The sequence below is a fragment of the Leguminivora glycinivorella genome, chromosome 20 (assembly GCF_023078275.1).
Source record: "Leguminivora glycinivorella isolate SPB_JAAS2020 chromosome 20, LegGlyc_1.1, whole genome shotgun sequence".
In the NCBI taxonomy this organism is placed as follows: domain Eukaryota; kingdom Metazoa; phylum Arthropoda; class Insecta; order Lepidoptera; family Tortricidae; genus Leguminivora; species Leguminivora glycinivorella.
Genome location: NC_062990.1, coordinates 822,086 through 848,821, shown reverse-complemented (window position 1 = coordinate 848,821; position 26,736 = coordinate 822,086). Strand labels below are relative to the sequence as shown.

At 38.4% G+C, this 26,736-nt stretch overlaps 2 protein-coding genes across 2 annotated transcripts in view; one reads left to right on the top strand and one right to left on the bottom strand.

Moving 5' to 3' along the window:
• Positions 1–26,736, top strand: part of LOC125236896 (A-kinase anchor protein 13-like) — a 279,055-nt gene that overhangs the window by 73,108 nt on the left and 179,211 nt on the right. The window lies entirely within an intron of this gene.
• Positions 18,874–22,504, bottom strand: LOC125236996. The gene is made up of 3 exons (XM_048143909.1): positions 22,219–22,504; positions 20,817–21,810; positions 18,874–19,007 (listed from the first exon to the last, which is right to left on the bottom strand). The coding sequence occupies exons 1-2, from the start codon at positions 22,409–22,411 to the stop codon at positions 20,822–20,824; spliced, it is 1,182 nt and encodes a 393-aa protein (XP_047999866.1). The 5' UTR covers positions 22,412–22,504; the 3' UTR covers positions 18,874–19,007; positions 20,817–20,821.

Genomic DNA, 26,736 nt, shown 5'->3' with positions numbered 1-26,736 from the left:
ATCGCTCGCAGACGTTTCTGCATGATAAAAAACAAACATTTATTTCGTTTTTTTAATCATCCATAGTTCAAAAATGGTGGCTTACCAATATTAAATTCAGTGTACTTTGAATCATTTCTAACCAAAGAAGAATTTATTTATTCTCGTTTGTCTGAAATCATAACAAAATAAACTACTTATCTCAATTTTTCTTGTAGGCTGCGAGAAAAAACCCATTATGTTATTGGTTTCCGTACGCCTCACCTATTAATAACTGCGTCATATAATAAAAGTCATGTTGTGTAGGAAGCGATCGTTTATTTTAATACCGCGTTTACTGCCGACCTTACCCTGTTTCGGTTATAGATACAAGATACAATAACAACACATATATACCATCACTAACATATGAGATAGGAGAACTGATATACCTATGAAATAGTAGTTGTAGTATAAAGAAGACTATTGTTTACATTTTGCAAGGTTTAGTTTTTAATCCAAAATGAAATGTTAAAATTGGCTTGATAAACAAACACGTTTTATTTATGTTCAGTTTCTCATTGTCACAACTCAGGGTATGTAGCCGAATGGCACAAACGCTTACGAAACGAAACGCTTGTAGATATCTATCTCTATCGCTCGTGCGTATTGGCGCGACAGAGCCAGACTACCCTTCGCAGCGTTTCGCGTCGCAGAAATGCCATTCGGCTACGGCACCAGCTCAGATAAACAGTTATGTTTAACATAGCTAATGATGAAGGCGAGGGATAAAATTTTCAAATCTAAATCATTGATATCATTATTCTTGCTCTTATCCATTTATTTGAGTACGCTTCAGCGTTTCTTTTTCTTCCATTACTCTTATCGACCATAATCCCATCATTTACTTCCATTCATTTCATATCATTTCTCACACAGACATGACCTCTTCATCAATATAAAAGGCCAAAACGCGTGCCTTGGCAATTTCTCCCGTTGCAAGTTGCAAGAACCTTTCGGCGAAATGTAAATTTCATTGATTCCACAAGTATAAGGCAAGCAAAGATATTGTACCTACCTACTACCTAAAAATGTTTCTAAAGTCGCATCAAAAGATTTATTAATTTCAAATAATTCGAATATTAAAACTTAGAAATCCCCGCGTCGTCTGCCGAACTGAGAAATGTAATAAACGTAATGGCAGTCCATTTGTCCCGCAGTTTTGAGCCAGATTGCCAGATTACGGGCCGGCTCGGCTCATCCCGTGATTGATATTGCAGTTAGACCCTCCTGTAATTTGACCTTTAGATGACCTGTCATAATTGATGTTCACTTATAACTTATAAGATACAGAGAAGCGTTTTAGAACTAATGATTATTTTAGTATCAGTGTCATTACAAATGAATCGTTATTTTGAAAAAGATACTAAGTCCAAACCTCTCAGAAAAGAGAGTCCTCCCATAATAAGGGTAGGAACGCGAATGCAACTTTTCTAATTAGGTATTATAAGTTAGTATATTGTCATGTACTGGCGCAGTCGGTAGGATGGATGCTACTCTAACCTTTGATTTGAATATTGTTGCCAATACGAAAATTACCACATTCAAATGAATATTGTTAAAAAAAAATAAAGATTTGTATCCACTTCCCAATTTTTTTTCTAAAATCTAATCAAAAGGGCAATTCTAATTATTCTTTCTTCTTCAATATTAAAACTTGGAAATCCCTGTTTTGCCGAACTGAAAAATGTAGAAAACGTAATGGCAGTCCATTTGTCCCGGAGTTTTGAGCCAGACTGCCAGATTACGGACCGGCTCATCCCGTGATTGATATTGCAGTTAGACCCCTCTTGTAATTTGACCTCTGAATAACCTAGCATTAATTAGTGTTCACTTAAAAACTTTCCCGTAAAATAAGTTGTAACTTATGATTATTTTAGTGTCACTGTGACGTCGTGACAAATGAACCGGTATTTCCAAAACTTCAAACATTGCTACAAATACGTATACACGATTGAATACCTAGTTTTGACAATTTGTCAGCAGTGTCACATAAATATGTCTGTACTCTCATGCAACGCACATGCACCTCTAGTGATGCGTGTCGATATCGATGGGTGACAAAAATTGCTTAATATTAATCGATTAGCGGCTCGTTTGCTTCCTAGATTATAAAAACCATACTCCTGAGATATATACATCGTTAGTATGCTGTCCTGTACTGGCGCCGTTGGTAGGATTACGTATAATTTAACCGTTGAACATGAACACAATATTACCAATCTAAAAATGACCACATTCAACAAAATAATCACAAAATATATTATGATGTCTAGTGTTAAAGCAATTTCCTGGTGCCCAGTATAAAGTGAAAAAAAAAAACCAGTGAAGTGAAAGTGAGTGAGTGTCAATGAACAATGCGTGTGAAGCGATGAGCTCGGGCGAGGATGGCGGGGTGCGGCGGCGGCGCAGCATCAAGAGACTCTTGCGCAGCCTCACGGCCGACAAGCTGCAGACAGGTATCGCTTACAACCCATAAAAAATGGAATATCTTGACAAAATTTGGGATATTCGCCAGAAAATCCTTAAACTTATGACATAACCCTTTCCAACCGAAGAAATTGAGGTTCGCTAAATAAATTTTGAATTTTAATGACATATGTTAAAATTTACAATGAACATGTATAATTGTAAATAAACATATGTCATTAAAATTCAAAATTTATTTAGCAAACCTCAATTTCTTCGGTTGGAAAGGGTTATGTCATAAGTTTAAGGATTTTCTGGCGAATATCCCAAATTATGTCAAGAAACAATCGCAACCTAAACAAACTAGAATTGCCTTTCTCATCATGAAAGCTTGTTACATCTAGTCTTCATTTTATGTGCATAAAAATTAATAATCATCTTCCGAATTCTATAAAAAGCTTAAAAAACCTCAAGTCCTTTAAAAATAAGTTAAAAATATTCCTAATTAATAAATGTTACTACAGTATTAAAGATTACTTTAACGAGACATATGATTAAGTAATGTATCAGAGTTCCTACTATTGTTAAGATATAAATATATTGTTAAACATTATATTTAAATTAGATGTAAGTATTAGATTTGCTGTGTCCTTACAGGACGTCACACAAAACTAACCACACATTATATGTAACACCTTTATATCTGGTTTGTGACATGCAATAAACGATTCTATTCTATTCTATTCTATTCTATTCTATTCAATAAACGATTCTATTCTTCTTTAGTCGTTCCCTCAATGCTGAGGATCGTGACATCATGTCATTCTGTTGAAGACTAGGTCCCTCCATATGCGTCTGTTCCTCGCTATGGCCTCGTGCAGTTTTAATCGCATGTGTGCAGTAATTTGAGCACACCATCTAGTCGGGGGAGGTGCCTATATGTTAACAACCCGCTAACAACCTAACGATCGTTTCAGCTCGGGTGTGAAGGGGAAAGGGGAGTCTAAAACTTGACTTCTATTCTAGTGGGTATGTTCGACCGATCCGACACGGATTAAGTCCCCGGGATCTTCCGACGTTTGATTTGAGGCTGTGTTTTTGGAACGCGGTTGCAGATCTCTACATGAAAATCCTGATATATAAGTCCCAAGTCTCTTTAATGTAACTTCCATATATGTATATCCTTCAAGTTTTTGAAAATATATACATTTTGCTGAAATGTTACTTTTTAGCCTCTTCAAAATTATGCTCCTTATTATTGGTCCTAACTTTTGCTGAAACAATGTGCCATTTCCCTGTTTATGGTGTCAATGTTACAGTTTGTGTTGTGATTTATAACAGCACAGTGTGGGAGCATAATTTATAAACCAAAACTGGATGATTTACTATAAAGAAATGTAAATTAGTAGATCTTACTCGTACTGTAAAGTTACAAAGCAGCATTGCAGTCTGAAATGCGCAGATAAACTTAAACAGGGAAAATCTCTTCAAGACTCGAAAGCTTTAGGATTCTGGGTCTACTTATTCCGAACTTTGTATAGACTTTACAAGTGAGTTTGGAGCATAAAAGGATTTGTCTATTGTACAGTTGACGGTAACTCGAGTTCCTAGTTGAGGATGCTTATTAATTATTATGGGCGGATAGAGTGACTTAACGAACGAGTTTTGCAGTTAGTAGATAAAGAAGTCGAGATTTTAAAACAGTTAAAAAACGCAAATTACATTATCTTACTATAATATTATGAATGGGAAAGTGTGTGTGTCTGTTTGTTTGTCCGTCTTTCGCGGCAAAACGGATTGACTTGATTTTGTAAGTGGAGATAGTTGAAGGGATGGAGAGTGGCATAGGCTATTTTCAGTCATTTTCTAACCACCCACTTCCCTAAAATGGGGGGGGGGGGAGTTTGTATGGACCATTCCGCACGAATTTAACGCGAGCGAAGCCGCGGGCGAAAACTGGTATTCTCATACTTTGCGAAACTCCTTAACTCATAATCCAGGGAAAGATCCAAGGGAAACGATCATCCGGACGATGACGCAACTCCGGCCCAAAAATCTACGAACATACACTGAGAGAAATTTGCATTGTGAATTTAACAAGTTCGACTTGTTGCGGTTTATCCGTTTGAATCAGCCAAACGTATGTTTAAAACAATATGTGTCAGGTTGTTTTTATAAAATCGACTTGTTGATTCAAATATATTGCCGATTCAAATGACAAGTAGCTTGTTGTTTGAACCAAAGAGCACGTAGGCGCTATTTTAACCAAAAAAACTTGTTGAACGAACATGAAAACTGGTTGTATTTTCTCTCAGTGTAGTTTACTTAAACAAGCAATCGCTCATTATTCCGCGCGGCTGTAGGTATCTAAAGTTCGTATAGCGCTTATGATAGCCAACCTCCGGTAGGAGATGACACTGGAAAACGAAGAAGATTCAATATTATCGTAGAAATGGCGGTATGAATGCCTGTAGACATTCTCTACCATCATTCACTCTTTGATTTGTGAATTTACAATATGTGTAATCAAACATGACTATAGATAGATGATAGCGATGATATCCACACAGAGCGAGGAACGTCGCGACGCAATCTCCTTGGGTGGCAAACATGGTATGTACAGTCAAGTGTAAAAATATGGGTGTACACATCTTACTCAAAAATATGTCCCATTAGTCCGGTGTAATAAGAGCGTAGTACCATATTTATGAGTCGATTTCTTCGATACTTATTTTTGCACTTGACTGTAAGAGCATTTTCCCCCCCCATTGACCCTCCAATTAGCGTAAGTTGTTAACAAAAATCAGTTTTGTGGATATAATTAAGCATTAAAATTCTACAAAAATATTGTTTTTGTGTTAATTACATAAACTTCAAGCGATAATCTACATTCAGAATGTGAAAAAAGTAAATTTTTAGACAGATTTTATGCGTAATTGTCGCCACAAAACTGATAGCGAGTTAATTTTTGTTAACAACTTACGCTAATTGGGGTGTCCCAAAGTCTGAAAATGCCCGTAATCTTGATGCCTCGACCAAGGCAAGAGAGCGTTGACATGGTATGTTTGCCGAGCGAGGAAATTGCCGCGCGGCGTGCCTCGCTCTGTGTGGACTTGGCTAGTCTGAGCAAGCGAGATGAGAGAGCCCGCTTGAGCAATTGAGCGCAATAGCGCTAGTATTTTAACCACCTATATTTCCTATAAGTAGTAAGCAGTGACGTGTTTTGGTTACGAGTGAAACTATACCAGCGTCCGTAATACTTGTTTTGTGATTAGATAAGCGGCAATATTCGGCGCCGAGTCGAGAGCTTTGATTCTCCATTCATACAGTACAATTCAAATACACACTGACATCAGAACGACTGATGTCAGTTATCGTGCGTGAAACATGAAACTAATTCAAGTGAATGATGAGATGATATAAGTGACAGAGAAGGTGGGAGGATATAGATTAGCATGTTATGGGCATGTAATGCGGAGGGATGAAAGCAATGTTACAAAACGAGTGGTAAATGAAGGTGGAAACAAGGGTAGTGGAAGACCTAAAAGGATGATATGAGAGTGAAGGGTATTAGTATGAAAATTACGGCTGATAGAGAGAAATGGAAGCAGATCTACTGCGCCGACACAAAATAATGGGAAATGGGCAATGGAATGATAATGATGATGATGAGATAGATGATCTCAGAAAGAGATATGAAACAAAAAGTAATTGGGATTGCTTGCACTTAAGCAAATGATGATACCGATCATGTCAGTTACGCACGAGTGAAATGCACGATGTTTGAATGATATCCTTTAGACGTCAGTGATATCTGTGTAGGTTCGAATAGGCTTGTTAGTTACTGCCAGGAGTAGGTAAACATGCCAAAACACGCCGCGAACGTGTGATGGCTTCATAACATTAGTTTGGATGTTTATTTTTTGACGTAAATATTCAATTTTAAGAATATTTTTTGTGACAGATTCTTTCAATAAGCGTTTACAAAGCCCTGTCTTAAATAGTCGGAAGGCATCTGTGTTAATGTATTAAAAAGCAGAAACATCTGCAAACGACTCAAAAATAAGCTCAGAATTTTTAAAAGGAAAACTGTGTTTATCCCAATGCACAAACGCTCACAAAACGCTCACGATAATATCTCTTTCGTATTAGCTATCTATCTCTATCGCTCTACATTTCTGCGGCGTTTCGGCAGCGTTTCGTATCGCAGAAATGCCATTCGGCTACGCCTGGTGAGACTTGAACTCACGGCCTCTGGTTCACTATAAACACTTAGTTTCCAGCGCCTTGCCAGCTGCGCCACCACGACCTTATCCAGATTAGGCGAGTCACATAATTATTTGCGAATAACATAGTAGGTATTTTTATTTAATCACAAATACTACAAAATTAGCATTAAATTGTGAATGTTAGATAATGCTAAGTAAAACACGTTCCACAGATAATATTTATTCGAGTCCTTTCCCACTTTACTGCGACCCAATTATTTAATTAACCCTCAAACGCTCAACCCTTCGAATAACGACGTGTTCTAATGAAAAGCTAACAGTCTAATATTGCCTACAATTGTAACCACAGATAATATTGATAAGATGCCGCATATTTTAAACCGCGAAGCATCGAATGCACTGTCGTCTGTAATAATATTTGTCAGCACAGATGGTGTTATTACGCACTAGTGCGAGAAATGTTTCATTATAATATGTCAGGTCGAAACTTCGGATGGCCATCTGTACTGAAAAACGTCGTACGATACACGTGCGCAAAGGAAATGTACTATTACGTAACAAATTGCCTCAAATATTTTTGAGACACACTTATTTGTAAAGCTTTGTTACCTACATATTTTTAGACCTACAAATATTACGGCAGTTGACTGAGTATCTTTTAAACAAAAAAAGAGGGTAATCTTACTTAAATCAGCTTAAGACTTAAACTAAAAAAAACTAACACACATCTGTATATTTAAATATTTTAATATGTCTCACGAAAGTTTGACGTGTATAAATAAGTACATCTTAGATACTCGTGTTGTTGCACAAAATCAACCATTTTAACTTCGAACCCAAGACTTCCAGCTTCATATGCACATAATGGACTTTATATTCTTGGAGTCCTATAATTTAATACTTCTTTGATAAACTGTCATAAAAACGCAAAAAACTACACAATAACTAAATGTGATGTCACTAAAAATAGTATCACAAAAAGTGTATTATTTCCTGATATAGCGGGGGAGTAATCTTATCAAATACATACAAACTATCTATCAGTCCATGAAATGCTTTATCCTAAATTAGATTTCTATCTTATCATTGGCTTCGTATATTTGAAAAGCTGCGTGGATTCAGGGGATTTTCTTTCCGTAATTTTATTACTTATTGAAAGTGAAATAAATAAATATTATAGGACATTCTTACACAGATTGACTGAGCCCCACGGTAAGCTCAAGATCTCAGACAACGATATAATATAATATACAAATACTTATTTACGTACATAGAAATATAAACATCCATGACTCAGGAACATATATCTGTGCTAATCACACAAATAAATGCCCTTACCGGGATTCGAACCCGGGACCGCGGCGTAGGCGGCGTCAGACCGGTCGTCAACTAACTAAGCTCTCCGAATCTAGTCTAGAATGATTCGCTTTCTACATTGATTGTGAAACTGCGTCCATTGGCGACGCGTCGAATCGAATTCACCTTTCATAGCTTTTTTACGGGAATTTCCCTTATTACAAAATGCCGGTCGCCTTATTAGGGATTGTTATTAATTCGGATTCCAATATCCAGAATATATAATTTCTAAGGTTCTTTCCTCAGAAAATATATAAAGAGCAGACAAGCTGCCGGCCGTTGTGTCGCAGTTGAGAGCTCATTGGTCATACAGTTGTCGTTGTGTGCGTGCGTGATGATGCGACTCGCTGGTCGTTAACATGAAATGATGCGCGTCTCTTGCGCAGTGGTCCAATAGGAGCGTCCATCAACAAGCGTGTGTGGGTTCAAAAACTTACAACAGGCTTTACAGGCGTATACAATACAAATCGCTCGGCATTTCCCTGTCTCCTCTCTGTCTGTGCGTGTGTTTTTCCTGTCTGGCCGCGACACTTCGATTCCCACTGGCTATAGTCAGTTATCCTTTTATACTCTGTCAAACAAGTCTGTCAGTAAATAAGAACAAATAAAACTATAAGTATCCTTTTCTCTAGCACACTAAAGAAAAGGATGCATGATAGTTTTCTTTATTCTTATTTACTGACAGACTTGTTTGACAGAGTATATGTCATCTACTAGCTTTTGGCCGCGGCTTCTCTCGCGTTAGAAAGAGAGAAAAAGTAGCCTATGTCACTCTCCATCTCTTCAACTATCTACACTTAAAAAATCACGTCAATTCGTCGCTCTGTTTTGCCACGAAAGACAGACAAACAAACAAACACACATACTTTCCCATTTATAACATTAGTATGGATATTTAAGTCTCTCTAAAAATCCTAAAGGACAGCCTAAAGTCCTGGAATCCTAACCTAATGTTTAGTACTCTTTATAGTCTTTGACGTGTGTTAGCGCTTGTCGAACTCGAGTTACGACCGTTTCCGTAGTTCATCAAAGGCCGGTAATATTTGTATTATCGTCCTGGCGACGTGCCAGTCGTTTGTTTACGGATCAGGGATTTATAACTAGCTTGTTAATAACCTGGATACCGGGTTGTGTATGATAAAATTATAATAAAATGAAATCATAAATGAAAACACGATCGGTGAAATTTTCGGAATATTTTCTTTGTCTTTATTATTATTAGACACCTCTAATAGTCTGTAGTGTAGCAAATTGCTGCAAAATGCTAGCTGTTAGTATAGTCATAGTCAAACACCTGCCTAAATATTTGATTGGATTGTCGGACAACTTTGACACAAGTTCCTTAGAGAAATTATGAAATAAATAAATAAAATATTTATTTTTTCCAAGTAGGCATTTTACAATGCGCTTATGAACGTCAAATAAAACTACGCCGGCTCTAACCCTACGCCTCAGCCTCGAGAATATTTCAGTCCCCCCTCAGTTGGAGGAGGGTATCCACTATGGGACCGGCAAGAAACTCGGCGGGCCACTTCTTTTCAAAACATTACATCTTATAATTAACATGCATTAAAAAAAAACAAGATACAATTTAATAAGCAAAAGTATTCAAAAAAAAAATATTAACACAAGAAATTATACAAAGTACAAAGCTATTATGATTATTAATAAGAGATGTTAGAGATGTATAGAGTCTCTAAGTGTCAAAGTACATCTAAAAAAATTATACATGAAGAAAAAAAACGAATAACTAAAATAACTTTAGAGTTGTAAAAGACTCTTGTTGTCTTAAGCAAAGGAAAAAAAAATATATGTATATATATACTTAATCTACTTTTTTCCTTGGAGATGTATATGGTCTCCAAGAGTCAGAAAGAAAAATAAACAAACAAGGACCGAACAGAGTGCCTCAACGTAATCTCATTCAAAATTAATGTTACATAGAATAGCATAGCCCCTATTAGCTGAAACAGACCGGTCTTCTCAAACAGCACCCGTTCACGAATATGGCGCGCATCTCAGCCATCGCCTCCCTCAACCTTCATTCGGGAAGGTGGCGACCCGATCAACGACGTCACCGTAAGCAAAGACTTTTTAGCGAGCATGACATGTTCAAGCTGTCCGGGCTGTATTAAATATTCCAATAATAAGTGAATACGGTATACCTAGATGTAAGACACAACATTCCGTGCTTGTATGTTACATAGTTTAAATTGACTTAATTGAAAACAAGATCTTGGGAGATGTAAAAGGTCCCCACAGTCAATTATAATTAATGGGATATAATAAAAAATAAAAATTTGGAGGTGTAAAGGTTCTCCAAGTGTCAAAAGAACTAGAAATAGAAAAAAATGCGTATGAAATACAAATTTCACGTCAAGAGACTGTTAAGCTAGCAATCTCCAACTAATTCTACAGAATACATAACTAGTATGTACTCAACAAGTCAATATATATATATATACCAAATTATAATTATACAATAATAAGGATCAATAATTTAAACAGCCAGTAGCAACAGCGCCTTAAGCATGACACAATGTCTCTCCGGGACACTGCTAGCAAAACTATGACAGATTTTGAGCCTGGATAGTCGGCCATGGTGTAGTATCTCCCAGGTAATCATCAATTTTGTAGTACCCCTTTTTGAGAAGTGCACTTTTTATGTACTTCTTGAATGAAGTAAGGGGCAGATCCCATGCCTCTAAGGGTACTTTATTATAAAATGTTACACAGTTTCCCAGGAACGATTTCTTCACTTTCTGTAGACGAAACTTGGAAACCGCTAGCTTATGTTTGTTCCGTGTTTGTTCCATTTTTGTTCCATTAATTGTAATTGATCATCAAGTTCCGTGTTTGTTCCATTAATTGTAATTGATCAATATCCTTCCCTTAAAGTTAACGAAAATCAATAAAAATACGTTGTATAGTATACTAGCTGTGGCCCGCGGCTTTGCTTGCGGAAATTATACAAACTGGGGGGTGGACCCATTTTAGGGGGAAGTGGGGAGTAAGAAAGACCAAAAAGTAGCCTATGTCACTCTCTATCACTTAAGCTATCTCCACTTAAAGAATCACGTCAATTCGTCGCTCCGTTTTGCCGTGAGAGACGGACAAACAAGTTCTATTTTTTATTTTTTTTCAGTTAGCTAAAGTGAAGTGTAATGAAATATTATAGTTGACTAAGTGTCAAAGACTATCCAACACTGAAAAGTCAGCACTTATAGTTTAGTCGGTGGTGTCCTAAAGTCTACGAGTATAAAAATAGTTATAATATCAATAACTGCAACTTTGCTATAACAAAGCTTCAGCTACAATCCAATCATAACCATAACACACAACATCCCATAAGGTTCACTGCACATCGACCTAATTCACAATGGAATGTCAAGTTCAAGGTCACATCACATCCTAAAGGAACCTCTTCCTCCGTCACACACGATATCATGGCCATAATGCCTATTGAGACCTAGATTTCCAATTAAGCCCCAGGTTTCAATTAAGCCCTGCTTTTGTTCTGAATGCCTATTTTTATTCTCTAGGCGTAGGTGTGGGATGTGGTCGTTGGGACTGTTGGGAGGTAGCGGGAGCGTGAGAGGAAGCGGATTTTGGATTAGATGAACTTTTGATTTCGTGTTTTCCTTTATGAGTTGACTAGCTTTTGCCCGCGGCTTCGATCGCGTTAGAAAGAGACAAAAAGTAGCCTATGTCACTCTCCATCCCTTCAACTATCTCCACTTAAAAAATCACGTCAATTCGTCGCTCCGTTTTGCCGTGAAAGACGGACAAACAAACAGACACACACACTTTCCCATTTATAATATTAGTATGGATTAGTATGGATATCAGTGAACACACATATTTATCTCATAAACATTAAAAGATGTATTATGTGATGTTATTTGAAATTTTAGAACTTTTCAACACCCAGGTACATCAAAATCGTATTAAGATGATCTTAAACTGCAATTTTATTGTATTTGAAAATGCGGGCAATGCGCAGCTTTTAGTCCGTTTTCACATTATCCGATCCGATATCGGATGTCAGAAGGATTTCAATGGAAAAAATCCAAGATGGCACCTGTAATGTATGGGATGTCGGTCCGATATCGGATCGGATTATGTGAAAACGCACTTACGGTTTCAAATAAATATACCCTTGTTGATGTCTATTCTCGTGCCGACATAATTATGTAGATACAAAGAAGCTTATTTTTCCGTAAGTAACAACTCGAGTGAGCCATAGGGCTAACTGAAATACTTACTTCTTGTAAGGAGTTAAGAACCAAAGCGTGTGCAAAGTACCTACATTAAATTTAAGGGCTTAAAAATAAATTACATGACGAAAGGACCTACGGAACCAATTTGTCCCATCTAGGTGTTGTCCTTTGATTCGTCAACAACCCGAACCCTCCTTAGAACTTGTACTTAACATAGCAAAAAGGATCGTACTACAAGTTTCTAATGTGTCACTCCGTGAGTTGCATGCGCCCGTAGATTACGGTGACCGCTTTCCATCAGGCGGACCGTATGCTTGTTTGCCACCGACGTAGTATAAAAAACATGGTTTTATTTCTCCGCTATGCTTGTGGTAAAACACGGCCTTACGTTGCTGTGCAACGGACCGACACAATGCATTCAGTATTATGTATAGGTAGGTCCTTACAATACGAGCTATGAGCTGTCCAGTTGTTTCCAATCCTCTGATGAAGGCACAAGTTATGCCTCTGTGTTAACAGTGTGTGGTATCACAATCATAGGCCTGTAAGGGCAGACGATTGATCACAGAAATAATATTTTACAAAGTGGAGCTCGCAACACTACTATCTGACATGATCTTATTTAGATCTATATGATCTTACCCACATCATCATAAATAATATATTTGCAGTTATTGCACTTGACATCATGTCATTGCAGGGTGACCTGTAGCTCGTATAGCTAGAACAAATAATTCAAAAGCCGTGTTCAAATTTTTAGGAAAACAAGTGACGGTTATTATTTGCTTAAGGGTCCCCCCACATCTAGCGTCTCGCGAGCGCAGCGGCGGGCCAACTGTATGAAAAAAGACGCCGCGTCGACGTCGCGTCAGGCTTTGCCATACAGTTGGCCCGACGCTGTGCTCGCGAGACGCTAGATGTGGGGGGACCCTAAAGATCTTACATTAAATTGTTTTTGCTTCATTTAGAAAAAATGTTAATCGTGCAATCGATTAAAATGAGGCCGAGGAACCGTTTCCGGAACAGCTACTGTTTAGGTTGGTATCACTGTCACTATAAAGGAGTCTAATGAGGATGACCTTCAGTTTGTCGGACGGCGATACATTCATACTAAATATAGAGGAATAAGTAACGGAAGAGTTGTATCTCCATGCATCAGTGAATGCGGGTTATTTGTATAGGCATAGTTAAGTGACATCTAGCGACAATCACGCGTCAATCACGCTTTAATAGCGTGAATTATCAGTACCACTACTCTATACTAGGTGGCAACTGTGTCTCGTCTGCCAAAATTTTAATATTAGAACAGTTTACAACTTATATTACAAGCAGAAGGAATTTAAAACAGAATACTGAGTAATATTATTGTAATATTAGCTAAAAAATCGTGAGCATTAGACTTTTCGTTCGTCGCGACATCTATTTAAAATATAAAAATAGTTCTAATGATATTCCGCGTAATCATATATTTCTGGCCAAGCTTTAAATTACGTGGTCCGATATATGATGGCGACTGTTCATACAAGGACCCATACTATGAGTTTGCATTTGACATTTACGCTAGTGACCTGTTTAACCACAGTGACAATTGTCGCCTGACAGTGACACTTGCCTGTTCTACAAGGAAATATTGACGCTGAGTGACAATGTTACTTATCAACACAGAAATGGACACAATTGTCAGTGTCAAGTGTTACATACATACACACATACAATCACGCCTGTATCCCATAAAGGGGTAGGCAGAACACATGAAACTACTAAAGCTTCAGTGCCACTCTTGGCAACTAAGGGGTTGAAAGAAAACGAAACTGTGACATTGCAGTGACAGGTTGCCAGCCCCTCGCCTACGCCACAATTTAACCCATATCCCATAGTCGCCTTCTACGACACCCACGAGAAGAAAGGGGGTGGTGAAATTCTTAACTCGTCACTACACAGGAGCTGAAGTGTTAACTGTGGTGAAATAGGCCACTGATCTTATTCCCAAGTAACGTTTTTTTTTACAATATGAATCACATTTATTCATCAAAAGGAATAATTTAAAAAAATAAGTACGTTCAGATCCACAGCGCAGGCTTCGTCATATAACAAACTGTTCATCCACCTAAGGTTTCGTCATTAATAAATATTTTGTCTCTGTTCAGTGTCTACATTATCTGACCTTTAAATTCTAATTCTAAACCACAAACAAAAACCAATTCTCCTTGTCACAATGTTTTTCATATTCATTTGATCAAACATAATTCGTTCAATTGCGTAAATCTCCAATTCCTGTGTAGTCAAGTGAAATTCTCAATATTTTCTTTATATTATATTACTCCTGTTGATTCTGTAATAATCAAAATTGTTTTATTTACAGGTAAGAATCGTTCGCAAGTCAATGGATTTCGTGGAAAGGTAAGTGAGAAGTAAATTCAAGAAAAGTTTGTTCAAATGGAATAATTCCAGTACTTAAAGTAAATGTAACTTTAACAATATACCGATATTTACATTATTAATTCAATATTTACATAGAGTACTAACTTTGATGAATTTCCTTTTCAATTTTTAGTATATTAAACAATTGTCTTCAGCGCCATCTATGAACGAGTGACTAAACTTCAGCAACTTCGCACGTTTAGTTCGCCCGTTTGTGTAATTTAACTAATGTAGGCTAGTGTCACTACTCGTCGTTAGATGGCGTGGTACGTCTGAAAATAATGCTGTAGCCAATTTCAGCAGAATTCCAGTTTGAAAGGTTGTCGAAAGAGGTAAATCGTGTTCTCGGGTTTTTCGAAGTTTATGTTTGGCATAGTGATTGGTGGGTTTTACATGTATTTTTACGGTACATTGGTGACTGGTGAGTTTGTAGGTGGTAACTTATTTTTCTGAGTTTTACAGTTCTGCATTCTCGTTAGGTATCTTTATTTGATGATCGTAGGCTCAAAAGCCTACCTAAGGGATAAGATAGCTCAAGACTTAGGGTCTCCCCAAATATATGATGACGTCGCAGAGACATACATGTTCTGTCCCTTCTGTTTAATGTTCTTTTCTCTCCTTCCTCTCCCCCTTATCTCTCTGAGAGATTTAAATTTTTAGCAGACGGCAGCGGGCACCGCCTTCGTTCCAGTGCAGATCTCTGTCTATCCCACCTCACAAACATAGATCCTATGACAAGTCCTTTACTGTTTACTCTGTAAATTATGGAATTCATTGCCACCTCCCCTTCGACAGTGTCAATCGGTCGCATCGCTAAAATCGAATTTAAAAAAGTTATGGCTTTCGGACGCATCTTAATCTAAAAGATGTTTGCGGTTAGGTAGGTTGTGTATGTATGTAGGGTAGTCATAAAACTGTATTATAATTATGTACCTATAACGTATTTATTTATATGATATAACGTCTATATTGCTGTAGTTTGTAGGTTAGGTATAGGTTTAGCTTAGGAACGTCTACCATCTCCAATTCTCCTTTAACTGCTCTAAGGTTAACTGGAAGAAATCCCTTAATGGGATAAGTTCGCCTTTGTACAAATGATGTGTGTGTTATTTTTTTCTTTACTGTGTGTGTTCTTATCTTTGTACAATAAAGTGTATTACTACTACTACTACTACTACTATATCGTCGCGCGTTCGCTCGTTAGTATGAACATACGTCATCATTTCCCGAAAAGTTTGGGAATTGGGATCATGTCTCCGATTTGGAAAAATTGGTAGGCTGATTGAGTCCATGATGCTGATCTAGATCCTTGGTTTCCAAAAATGTCCTAGATTGGTTTTATGAAACTTTCCTTGTTTCTTACCGAAAATGTATAGAAATCTGGTAATCGGAGACGTGATCCAAATGTAGAAACTTTTGCTCACGTACGTTTGCATTCAGCGACGACGTCGCGTAAGCGTCTTCACATACTTAGGTACCTACAGGTACCTACTAACGAGGGATTTTTGGTTAGCTAGAGCCGATTCCACATCGATAGGCTTTGTGAGACCTTGAGAGCGCTTTTGGAAGAACTTAATATCACCACACGCCTCTCCAAAATATGCCAGGAGCGAACCCTTAGATTTTTCGGTCACATCATGAGATCACCAATGCATAATATGGAGAAGTGTATCATCTTGGGGCGAATGAATGGTAAACGCGCTTGGGGTGGGGCTCGTAAGAGATGGTCTGACTGTGTGAAGAAGTCGACTGGCGGCAGCCTATAACCGCGTTCAATGGAGACACGCTACTTGTGGTCGCGATCCTCAGCATTGAGGGAACGAGGAAGAAAAGAGCGCAAAGAGCGAGAGCTTGTTTTCGTCTATTACTATGTTACTACCTTTGATTTGAACCTAAATGCGGTAGTTGAACTATTCTTCTTTAATATTGTCTTCGGTTACCGCGATAGTTACTCATCCATCCGTTTCCACAGTTTTATTTTTCTTCGATTGCCATTTTTTTCTTAGGTACTTTCCAATATTCATTTGAGTTCGGGTAGGTTATACAAGTAGGATGGATAAATGTGAGTGTTCACGGCAAAAGGTCCCACTTTGTCGATTGCTATAAAGCCGCTTTGTCAGTTTTTCATATAAAAATACAAGTTAATCTCGCCTTAACGGTAACTGACAAAGTGGGAAGTTTTACTAAACACACTCACAATGACCTACAGATGGTACTGCTTTAGCTCATGACGATGAAATCACTGGTTAAGTGAATAATTATAAGAATTAGCGGGAACCCTGGGGATACCCGGCAGGTGGTTTTAAGAATTGAAAACACACGGGCATTTATAGTGACCAGATGTTTTATACTCAACGTCTTTGTGTAGCTGCCCATGTCGAAATGTGGTATACACAACGTGTTACACCAGCCACGAAAACCTACGGAAGTCAAAAAAATAAGTACCTAATTGGCTATTTCATTTTTCGTTTCACTTTTAACCCCCGACGCAAAAATGACGGGGTTTTATAAGTTTGACGTGTCTATCTGTTTGTCTGTCTGTGGCATCGTAGCTCTCGAACGGATGAACCGATTTAGATTTAGTTTTTTTTGTTTGAAAGCTGAATTAGTCGAGACTCTTCTTAGTCATGTTTCATGAAAATCTGTCCACTATGTCGCCGTCGGGGGTTTTTCGAATTTTTATTTTTGTGGTTCAGTTATGCAATAATAAGTCGGTGATTCTTTTCCGTATGTGCCCAGGCGCACCACACCTGCCTGTGACGTCACGCCCGTTGCATCTTTGCCCTATAATTAATGATTAAACGAACTTACCTGTAAGTGAAGTTCGATCATAATTATACGAAGAGTTTCGTCCGAAGATATTAGTAATTTAGAATTATAGAACACATTGTAGTTACGCGGAAGTGTAACCACTCATCACTTGTTTAAGGGAAAAATTGCCGGTGCTGGCAATCCCCCTCTTTTTTTTTTTTTTTTTTTTAACGGTTTCGCCGGCTTGCCCTGGTCAACCCTCTTCATTTAGTTTAGAGCTAAACATTTTGATATTTCCTGGGGACCTGGGTGGGCGGGACTGTATTACTAATATCTTCGGACGAAACCCTTCGTATAATTATGATCGAACTTCACTTACAGGTAAGTTCGTTTAATCATTAATTATACTTGTGTTTCGTCCTCGATATTAGTAATTTAGAATTATAGAACACATTGTAGATGTTGAGAGTATGCAGGAAATATCAGAAATGATAAACTTAATTTCAATAATACTGATTTATTAAGTACATCACAATTACATTTGTACTTATAACATAACATATTTTGATTGTGTTCCTTACACATACATGATTATCAATCACGACAAACATAATGATCTAGCAAGTGCGTTATTATCATTGTTAATGTCTACAATAGTTTTGTTATAGAACTTAGCAAAGGTAGTGGAATTGCCACTCCATCCTGCAGTTTTTCTAATAGCGTCCAAACTTACGCCCGCTTTGTAAGCAAAAGATGTAGAAGCATGTCTTGTACTATGCGAAGAAAAGATGGAGATGTCAATTCCACTATTTTTCAGAGTTGTTTTTATCCAACGACTGAGTGTTGGAGATTTAACGCAATTGTGTGGCTTATTAAGCCCTATGAAAAGCAAATCAGATTTACGTAAATCCTTAGTTTTATCAATATATGCGATCAACGTTCGAGCAGGACATACTTGAGGCCGCTCTTCAAAATAAGGTAAGTAAAGAGTTGGCTGGTTGACACCAACTCTAGATGTTTTTATAATTTCAGATATTTTAATTATGATTTGATCAGGAAGATGTACTATATTACTAATAGTAATTTTTGACAGCGTCTGTACTCTGTGCGCTGTAACAAGGGCGAGTAAAGTTATACATTTCATTGATAGCTGATTGAACGGTAAATTTTCATTTGGGTAAAATGACCCTAAATAATTAAGAACCTTAGCCGGGTCCCATGTTACGTTATATCGAGGCAGAGGCGGTCTAAGCCTAAAAACGCCCTTATAAAACCGTTTTATACGATCATCATCGGTCACTTGTCCTAATATTAACGAGAGAGCGGATCTATGGCTGTTGATTGTGCCGTATTTTCCTCCTGAGTTAAATATTTCTGTTAGAAATTCTATAATCATTGGTACTGAAGGACCGTATACATTAATTTTGTTCCTCAGACAAAAATCAAACCAACGTTTAAAACACACATCGTATTGCTTAATCGAGTTGTCCGATAATGATGCTAGCAGTATATTCACCGCAGACTGCGGGACGCACCGCCGCAGGAGCGACGTGCTGACAAAACTCCGGCAACCAGGGTAACGCTCGACTGGATGTTCCGGTTGCTGGAATCAGATATTATTGCGAATTTAGAATCTATTCTCAATAATTTTGATACTAAAAGGCGCTTAAACAAAGGGTACCATGGTTGTGTAGGCCAATCGGGGACTACCATGATACCCTCAGCCTTTTCGGAAATGATTTTTCTTAAAGCTTTTAATATTACAGACACTGGCGGAAATGCGTAAAAGAAGAAATCGTCCCATTCTATGGTAAACGCGTCGTATGCATACGCATCTGGGTCTCTATTCCACGAAACGTACATGTCGCATTTTTTATTAATGCGACTTGCAAAAAGATCAATATTAGGATGACCAAATTCTTTAATCAGCAATTGGTAACCCGAAGAGGAAAGCTCCCATTCTACATCTGGGTGAGAACGTCTAGATTCTTGGTCTGCAATAGTGTTATCAGATGATTTTATGTAAGACGCAACCACCATAATTTTACGAGCCTCACACCACTGCCATAAATCCTTAGTCACTTTTGTGAGATGGGGGTACTGGATACCCCCCATACGGTTTATATAAGATATAGCTGTAGTGTTGTCGACTCGTAAAAGTATTTGGCATCTGTAGCAATCTTTGGCAAATATTTTCAGGGCGAAAAAAGCAGCTAGCAGTTCCAGCTGATTAGTGATTAATATGTAAGGCTTTTTCCTCTCGGGACCATAGGCCACTCGCCGTTTGTTCACCACACGCTGCGCCCCACCCCGTCGTAGAAGCGTCAGAAAAGATTTCGATTGAAAATATGTCATCTCTGATACGGTGATTTGAATAGCGAAGAGCATTAATCCACCAATCGAAATCTGAATGAAGAGAATCAGGTATAGCCATGGTCCTATCAAAATTATCATGGCCTCTTAAATTTAAGAATTTAACACGTTCCATTTGTTTCGTGTATAGCCAACCGTATTCCACGGCTGGACAAGCAGATATTAATAGACCAATCAATTGCGCAAATCTTCTTATTTTACAATGCTTTAGGAGCTTCAAAGATTCTAATTCATATCTTATCCGATTTCTCTTTTCGACTGGCAAACTGACTTGCCATTTTTGGGAATCTATTATATAACCCAGGTATTTACAGGACGTAGCTGGAATACGATTACTCTTTTGTTCATTTATAATGAAGCCCAGGGATTTCAACAGTGATTCTGTCGTTTGTAAATTATTTATACATTCCCTATATGATTCACCAATCAGGTAAAGGTCGTCAAGATAAATCGATGATACGAAACCGCATGAACGTAACAATTTTATTACAGGTTTCATCAATTTTGTAAATATGTAAGGCGCTGTGCAGAGCCCAAACGGGAGTACATTAAATTGATATAATTTTGAATCCAAAATGAATCTTAGGTACTTCCTCGAGTCAGGGTGAATTTTAATTAAAAAATATGCATCCTTTAAATCTAGTGTGGACATGAAACAGCCTTTAGAAACTAACTTTAAGGCCGTACGTAAATCTTCAAGTTTAAAATGATCAGTTTGGATGAAGTTATTTAACTCTTTTAGGTTAAGAATAAACCTCATGCTTCCATTAGGTTTGGGGATTAAAAACACCCTGGATATGAATTGGTCTGAGGTAGGCTCACATTCTGAAATTGCTCCTATGGACAAAAGATTATTGATGGATTCTGAAAATTTACTCCTTTCAGAATATGAGCCACTTGTAACAGCTGGACTATTGGTCTGATACACCGGTTGGTTAAAAATAATTTTGTATCCGTTGATCCAGGATAATATCGTTTGATCACTTGTGATCAGTGACCACTGCTTATGAAAATCAGCAAGTCTGCCAGCATAACGTACCGGATCTAGCGCCGGCGACTGTGCTTGGCCCGATGCGACGACCTGTGCGATGAGTTCCCGTGGCCGTAGCGCCGGCTGCTCGATGCTGCAGACTGATATTGTTTCTGTGTCGGACCCTTCGGCTGATTGCGAGCTGAGGGTCCCGTCTTCCAGTTTAAATTCTTCGGAAACTTAGGCGTTGTTTGCTGCTTTGATTTTTGTTGGTCCACCTTAATATCTGTACTAGATTTTGATACAGCTTTAGCTGTTTTTAATGTTTCTGGCAAATCTTCACCAAATAGATATTTGTCTATCTTTGTGTTTGCTAATTGATCTCTGAAATCCTTTTTTAGCGGATATAACGTAAAATTCCTGCGTGTTGTTGATTCGCAGAATTGTATATCACACAGTAAGCGTGCCACGTCCATTAGGTCTTTAGCAACGTTATTATCCTTAGACTTTAGTTGAGATGTTAGTATACGTCCTACACCTGTAATCGCTGCGGCGATCTGTTTTTGTCTAAGCTCAATAGCTTTATCTCTTTTTATGACAGCTTCCGTAGACGCTGCTTTGATCTCCGCGTTCAGCTGTGGGGCGGCGATCTTAACGCAGTTTGCGGGTACTAAATATTTTTCTAACAGCTCCTGTCTTGCTTGTTTCTCCAAACCAGACGTGGCTATGTGTTCAAATCTGCGAGCCACTTCTTTATTAATATCGTCACCATATTCTTGACTCAGTGATGGATCGGTTCCCAATATCTCTAATATCTCTGCCTGGCAGATATCATCATCCTCAATTTCAATGGGATCCACATTAATATTGGTAGGTGGCAGATTTGTACACGCAGGCATTGCATGTGATGGACCAGCAATTGCATGTGATGGACCAGCGATTGCGTGTGATGGGCCAGCGTTTGCTTGAGGGTGCTCGTCGGCAATCGGCTCAACTTCTCTGCGGTCCTCAAGCTGCGGTGGTTGCGGCGGCGGCGGGTCGTCGTAAGCCGGATCAGGTCGGTCTGGAAACATGACAGTCGACCCATGACTAATCAAGTAACAAAATCGTTGCATTATTTTGCACACTTAAAAGTAGCAAAGCATGTGGCGAAGCAGTCCCACAGACTGATCTGAGTACATGCATCTTTAAAATGCGGCGGAATAGTCCTATAGACCTCCTGAATGCATTATCATTGAGCAACAAAATAGCTTAAACCTTGTAGCGAAACAGTCCCCTAGACTGATCTGATTACAAAGGTTTTTATTTTATGCAGCGGAATAGCCCTATAGACTACCCTGAATGCAATTACTTTTTAGTCAACACCATTATAATGCGGCGAAATAGTCCTATAGACTACTCTGATTGCATTATATTGGATAGAAATGCCATCACTTTTTTTAAAAATAAGTGGGTAGTTATGAGTACTAACCATTTTGGTAATCCGGATTCAATGGCGCGGCCTCCGACGACGATGAATCCGATGAGGAGCACTGTGAACACGTGGAGCTCGAAGAGGACGAGGAAGATCGTTTATTACGACGTACATGTTTGATATCTTTTTTGAGTTGCTTCAAGCGTTTTCTTAGCAACTCAAGTTCTTCCTCGTTCTTTCGCTTCGGCATGTCGAAATCACGAACTTAACAAGTGGAGTGGTTGAGCACTAAAATGCGAATGAAGAGGGTTGACCAGGGCAAGCCGGCGAAACCGTTAAAAAAAAAAAAAAAAAAGAGGGGGATTGCCAGCACCGGCAATTTTTCCCTTAAACAAGTGATGAGTGGTTACACTTCCGCGTAACTACAATGTGTTCTATAATTCTAAATTACTAATATCGAGGACGAAACACAAGTATAATACCATCTGTACTGCAATGTCTATTTTAACACATTGAAATTTCGTTCAATTTAAATGTGAATTAAAAGAAAAATATCGTGAAGTTTCATAGACCGAGTCGATTAGGATTTGAAATGTTTTGCTATGTAATTAAAGTTAAGTTTAGAGTGAGTGTTTAGTGCGGGAAAGACGTAACCTTTCCTGTCGTGGTAAACAGTGGCGTATGGCCACTGTGGCGTGACCGCTAGCTTTTTACTATGGTATTCCCTCAGATGTACGGGTAGTAATGAATTCTGTCACTTTTGCCCAGGTGTTATGGCTAATACTCGTAATGTTGTTTAGATATTTGTTTTCCATAGTGTTTGACCTTCTTCTTTGAGGTCAGAGTCTTAGCTTTCGTAGTGTAGTGTAGTGTAGTGTCTACGCCAAATCTTGGGATTCGTTGTCAAAGCGAACAACGCTCCTATGAGCCGTGGCAGAGATAACGCAAGGAGGATGAGTTTCTGTCTTGTCTTCTAAGAATTACTGAGGCTCTAAACTGAAGCCAGGCCATTGTCTTGCTTTTTTAGTCTTTACTCCGTCTAAACTTACCTACATATTATTATTTGTATCCAGAGGTACCAAGCCCAATTGCTTACAGAATATTTATCGCTCGTGGGATTTCAAAAGATCCTTCAGTTTTCTTGTGAAATCTCGGACTTATTGTAAAATGGACACTGGTTTGTCTCATTCTCGTATTTTCGCTACTACCCGAAGGCCCTTGACAGCTGTACATCGACACACAAAATCGCTGCAACTTTTCACGCAGTTTGGCAACGCGCTCGGTATAAATATTGATGGAATGGCACAAACTGAAGGTAGGTCGTTGACTGACTGTTTTCGATACCGGCGGCCTCGCGTGTCAGTTATTTAGAGGAGCTTGCATGTTGACAGTATTGACAGCATTCTGAGGACCACACACTAGGTATCGTTGTGATTGACAGTTTAGTAGCAAAAGTTTATTTTTGTATTAGATATTGTCCCACTGCTGGACGCGTGCCTCTTCACAATGACGGGATAAATTGGGATAGCGTAATTTACAGAATAGCGTAGTCTTCCTTTACAATGTTTCACCGAAAGACGACTGGCAAAATATTAGTGATGTATGTAGTTCAGGGAAGAGTGGGCAGTACAAAACCCAGACTGCGATGGAGAGACCAAGTGAGGGCTCTCACCGGGTCACCCTTAAATCTGTGCGCGCGGAACGCTTCAAATAGCAATATGCCGGGAAACCATTAAAAATGCAGCACAATGACCACGACTACTTTGACAAGAGTATACGACTAAGAAGGAGAATGTAGCAATAGGATTAATAAGCAGTAAGGCTTACATTTGAATAAAACCAGTGTGACGTACCTCTGTCATGTAGCGTAGCTTATTAGTAGTCTAAAATAGAAAAATATAGACGAAAGAAAATATGACCGAAAATACTGATTGTCCAGCAGGTTTCCAGGATGAAATAAAACCAGTGCCTTCAGCTCCACATATTTTGTAGCACTATAACAGTGTTACTACACAAGAAATCTTTAACCGCTCTTAATTAGGCAGTCGAAAACACCAGTTCGAACCATCTGCTCGGTTAAATATAGCCGCCACCTGCTTCCGCGGACGATATTCGGGCTTTTGAACGTGCCTTTGAAATGAAGAAAAGAAAATATGCCGCCTCAGGTGGGAGTCGATCGTGTTATCTTGGAGCACCAGTTTATCATTGACAGTAATACTTACCGAGCTTTTGATTGATGTCTATCATCATAAGAACTATATATACCCTTAACCCCTGGGTGGTGATAAAAGTGTAGCAAGCAACCTAGCAACTGTAGGTACTGAATCTGTATTCCCATCTGCCTATGTCCGACGGAGACCATAAATAATCCACAGCCAAAGCTATACTTTCCTTCCATACCTTTGACTTAAAATAGACATGAGACCATAAAAATAATCCACCGCTAAATCTAACCTTCCTTCTACATATACCTTTGAGTTAGAATGACATAACAGGTATGAAGATTCAAAAACAGTTAAGAATGCAAAATGATGGGACAGATACCAATCCAGATCCATGGAGGCCTCGAAAGTTGTCTGATGTTATCCTTAAATTTTTATCATCTTATTTACCCCATAATGCAGGCTTCAATGTGGACTCACGTCGTTAATTTATCCTTATTTTTTTGGTCACCTAATCTAACTCTGTCCGCGAGTTCTATTTTATCCAGAATCAGAAAGGTCAAGAAGATAAAAGATTAAACTCAAATTTTAAAATCTTTCGAGGATGTTTATTTAGTCAGTGAATGACACTACATTTAAAGTAATATGCGACTTCTCCAGTGGACAGCACTTCATTTTTTTCCGTAAGCCGTCCTTACCGTATCCATGACATCATGTCCGAATGTTTGTCTTGGGTGTCTGCCGTTCGTTCACCGGTGTGCTGGAATTAGAAAAAAGTCTAGTGAAAACAATTTGGTAACTCAATCTATCTTCCTTATATCCCTTGTACAGATTCTTGAACATTTCGTACAAACTTTCGTAAGTATATGCCTCAGCAGTTCTCGAAAAGTTTGTACAAAAATTAAGGGAAAAGTTAAATTTGTTTTTATTAATTCCTATTTTGTTACCAAGATTTTGTTGATAAATTGAGATTTTATTAAGTTTTATTTCGTCATTAAGGTTCTCTAGTATCTATATTTTCTTAATTATAACAATTATCCTGTATATATCTTACGAAAGTCGAATTATATTACTAAATGTTGGTAACAAAATAGGATCAATTAAAATTTGCTGACGTGGCATTGTACAAAGTTGACGGGAATTGCTGGCCTACAGAGTAAGACAACTTAGAACATTATAGCTCTAGAACTGTTCTGCCACATACTCAGTATTCACTAATTTAGTTTACTTATAACCGTTACATTGGGCTTACTGCAGGAGTAATGTCCCCGGACTTTTTAATATTCATTAGCAAGGGGCAGGTATAACGTAGGTATATTTTTATGCGAATAATGATTGAAAAGTTTTAGGACCATTCGGACATCTTAGAACATTTTTACTAAGTATACCTACACTAATTTTGGGACAATTAAAACCTGATACTTTCGCTCCCCGCCTCAATAGAGAAAATGCCAATCGTTAACGCTGTCTGGTGAAAAAGAAAAACGTAACTGGATCTATTGCAGTATTTAATATGGTAGAGAGAGGTCTATAATACGTTACGGAACCTCACCGATGAATATCTTGTTTACCCGCCCTGGTGCTAAGCTGACAACTCATTTAAGCCTCTTTGTACTAGTGTGTAGACGAACTAACCTTTGCTCATGGTCACTGCAAGTCCGAACAATGTCAATATTTTTGCCACACATGATTAGACAGATTATAACAGACGTATCTATAAATCAAACTTGCGTATATAATACAACAAGATATAAAATGTCTGTCTGTCTCTACCGGCCGGCCTTCCTCCGAGGTCGGCTGTCACTAATGCCAATAATGTTGAATTAAAGATTGATCAGCCTGTGTACAGTTTACAGCATTGTCATCTTCATCTTCGTCTTCATCTTCGTGTCATCTTCATGTTCGTCTTCGTCTTGTAAATCGGGATTCGCGTTCATTTTATCGGATACAACAAATATCTACCCTTATTTGAAATAAAAATTGTGGTTAGGTGAATGACAACCGAAAAATTGCATGGTACTTTTGGATGAATCTAGCCCAGGACCGGGATAAGAGATGTACATGAAGAGGCCTATGGGCTATTAAAGGCATTATATACTTATGCTGATGAAGTAAGACGTGACAGGTCATCACGTAACAATTGTCGCCTAACGCCGTGGCTTGCGTGGGCGACGGTCGCGCGATGGTCGCGCGACGGCGATGCGACGCATACGAAATCAAACCTTATCGATATGGAAGTATGAGACGCGACGGCGACGGTCGCGCGACGGTCGCGCGACCGTCGCCCACGCAAGACACGGCGTAATCGCCGTTTATACCTGCCTAAGTGCGTTTTCACATTATCCGGTCCAATATCGGATGTAGGACCGATATCCCATACATTTAAGCCGCCATCTTTGATTTTTGGCTTTGA

Excerpts from the sequence above, each read along its gene's own strand:
- LOC125236996 (XM_048143909.1), bottom strand. The coding sequence starts at position 22,411 with ATGCCGAAGCGAAAGAACGAGGAAGAACTTGAGTTGCTAAGAAAACGC. Across the intron at positions 21,811-22,218 it reads GAATCCGGATTACCAAAATG|ACCGACCTGATCCGGCTTAC; the intron begins GTTAGTACTCAT and ends TCATGTTTCCAG.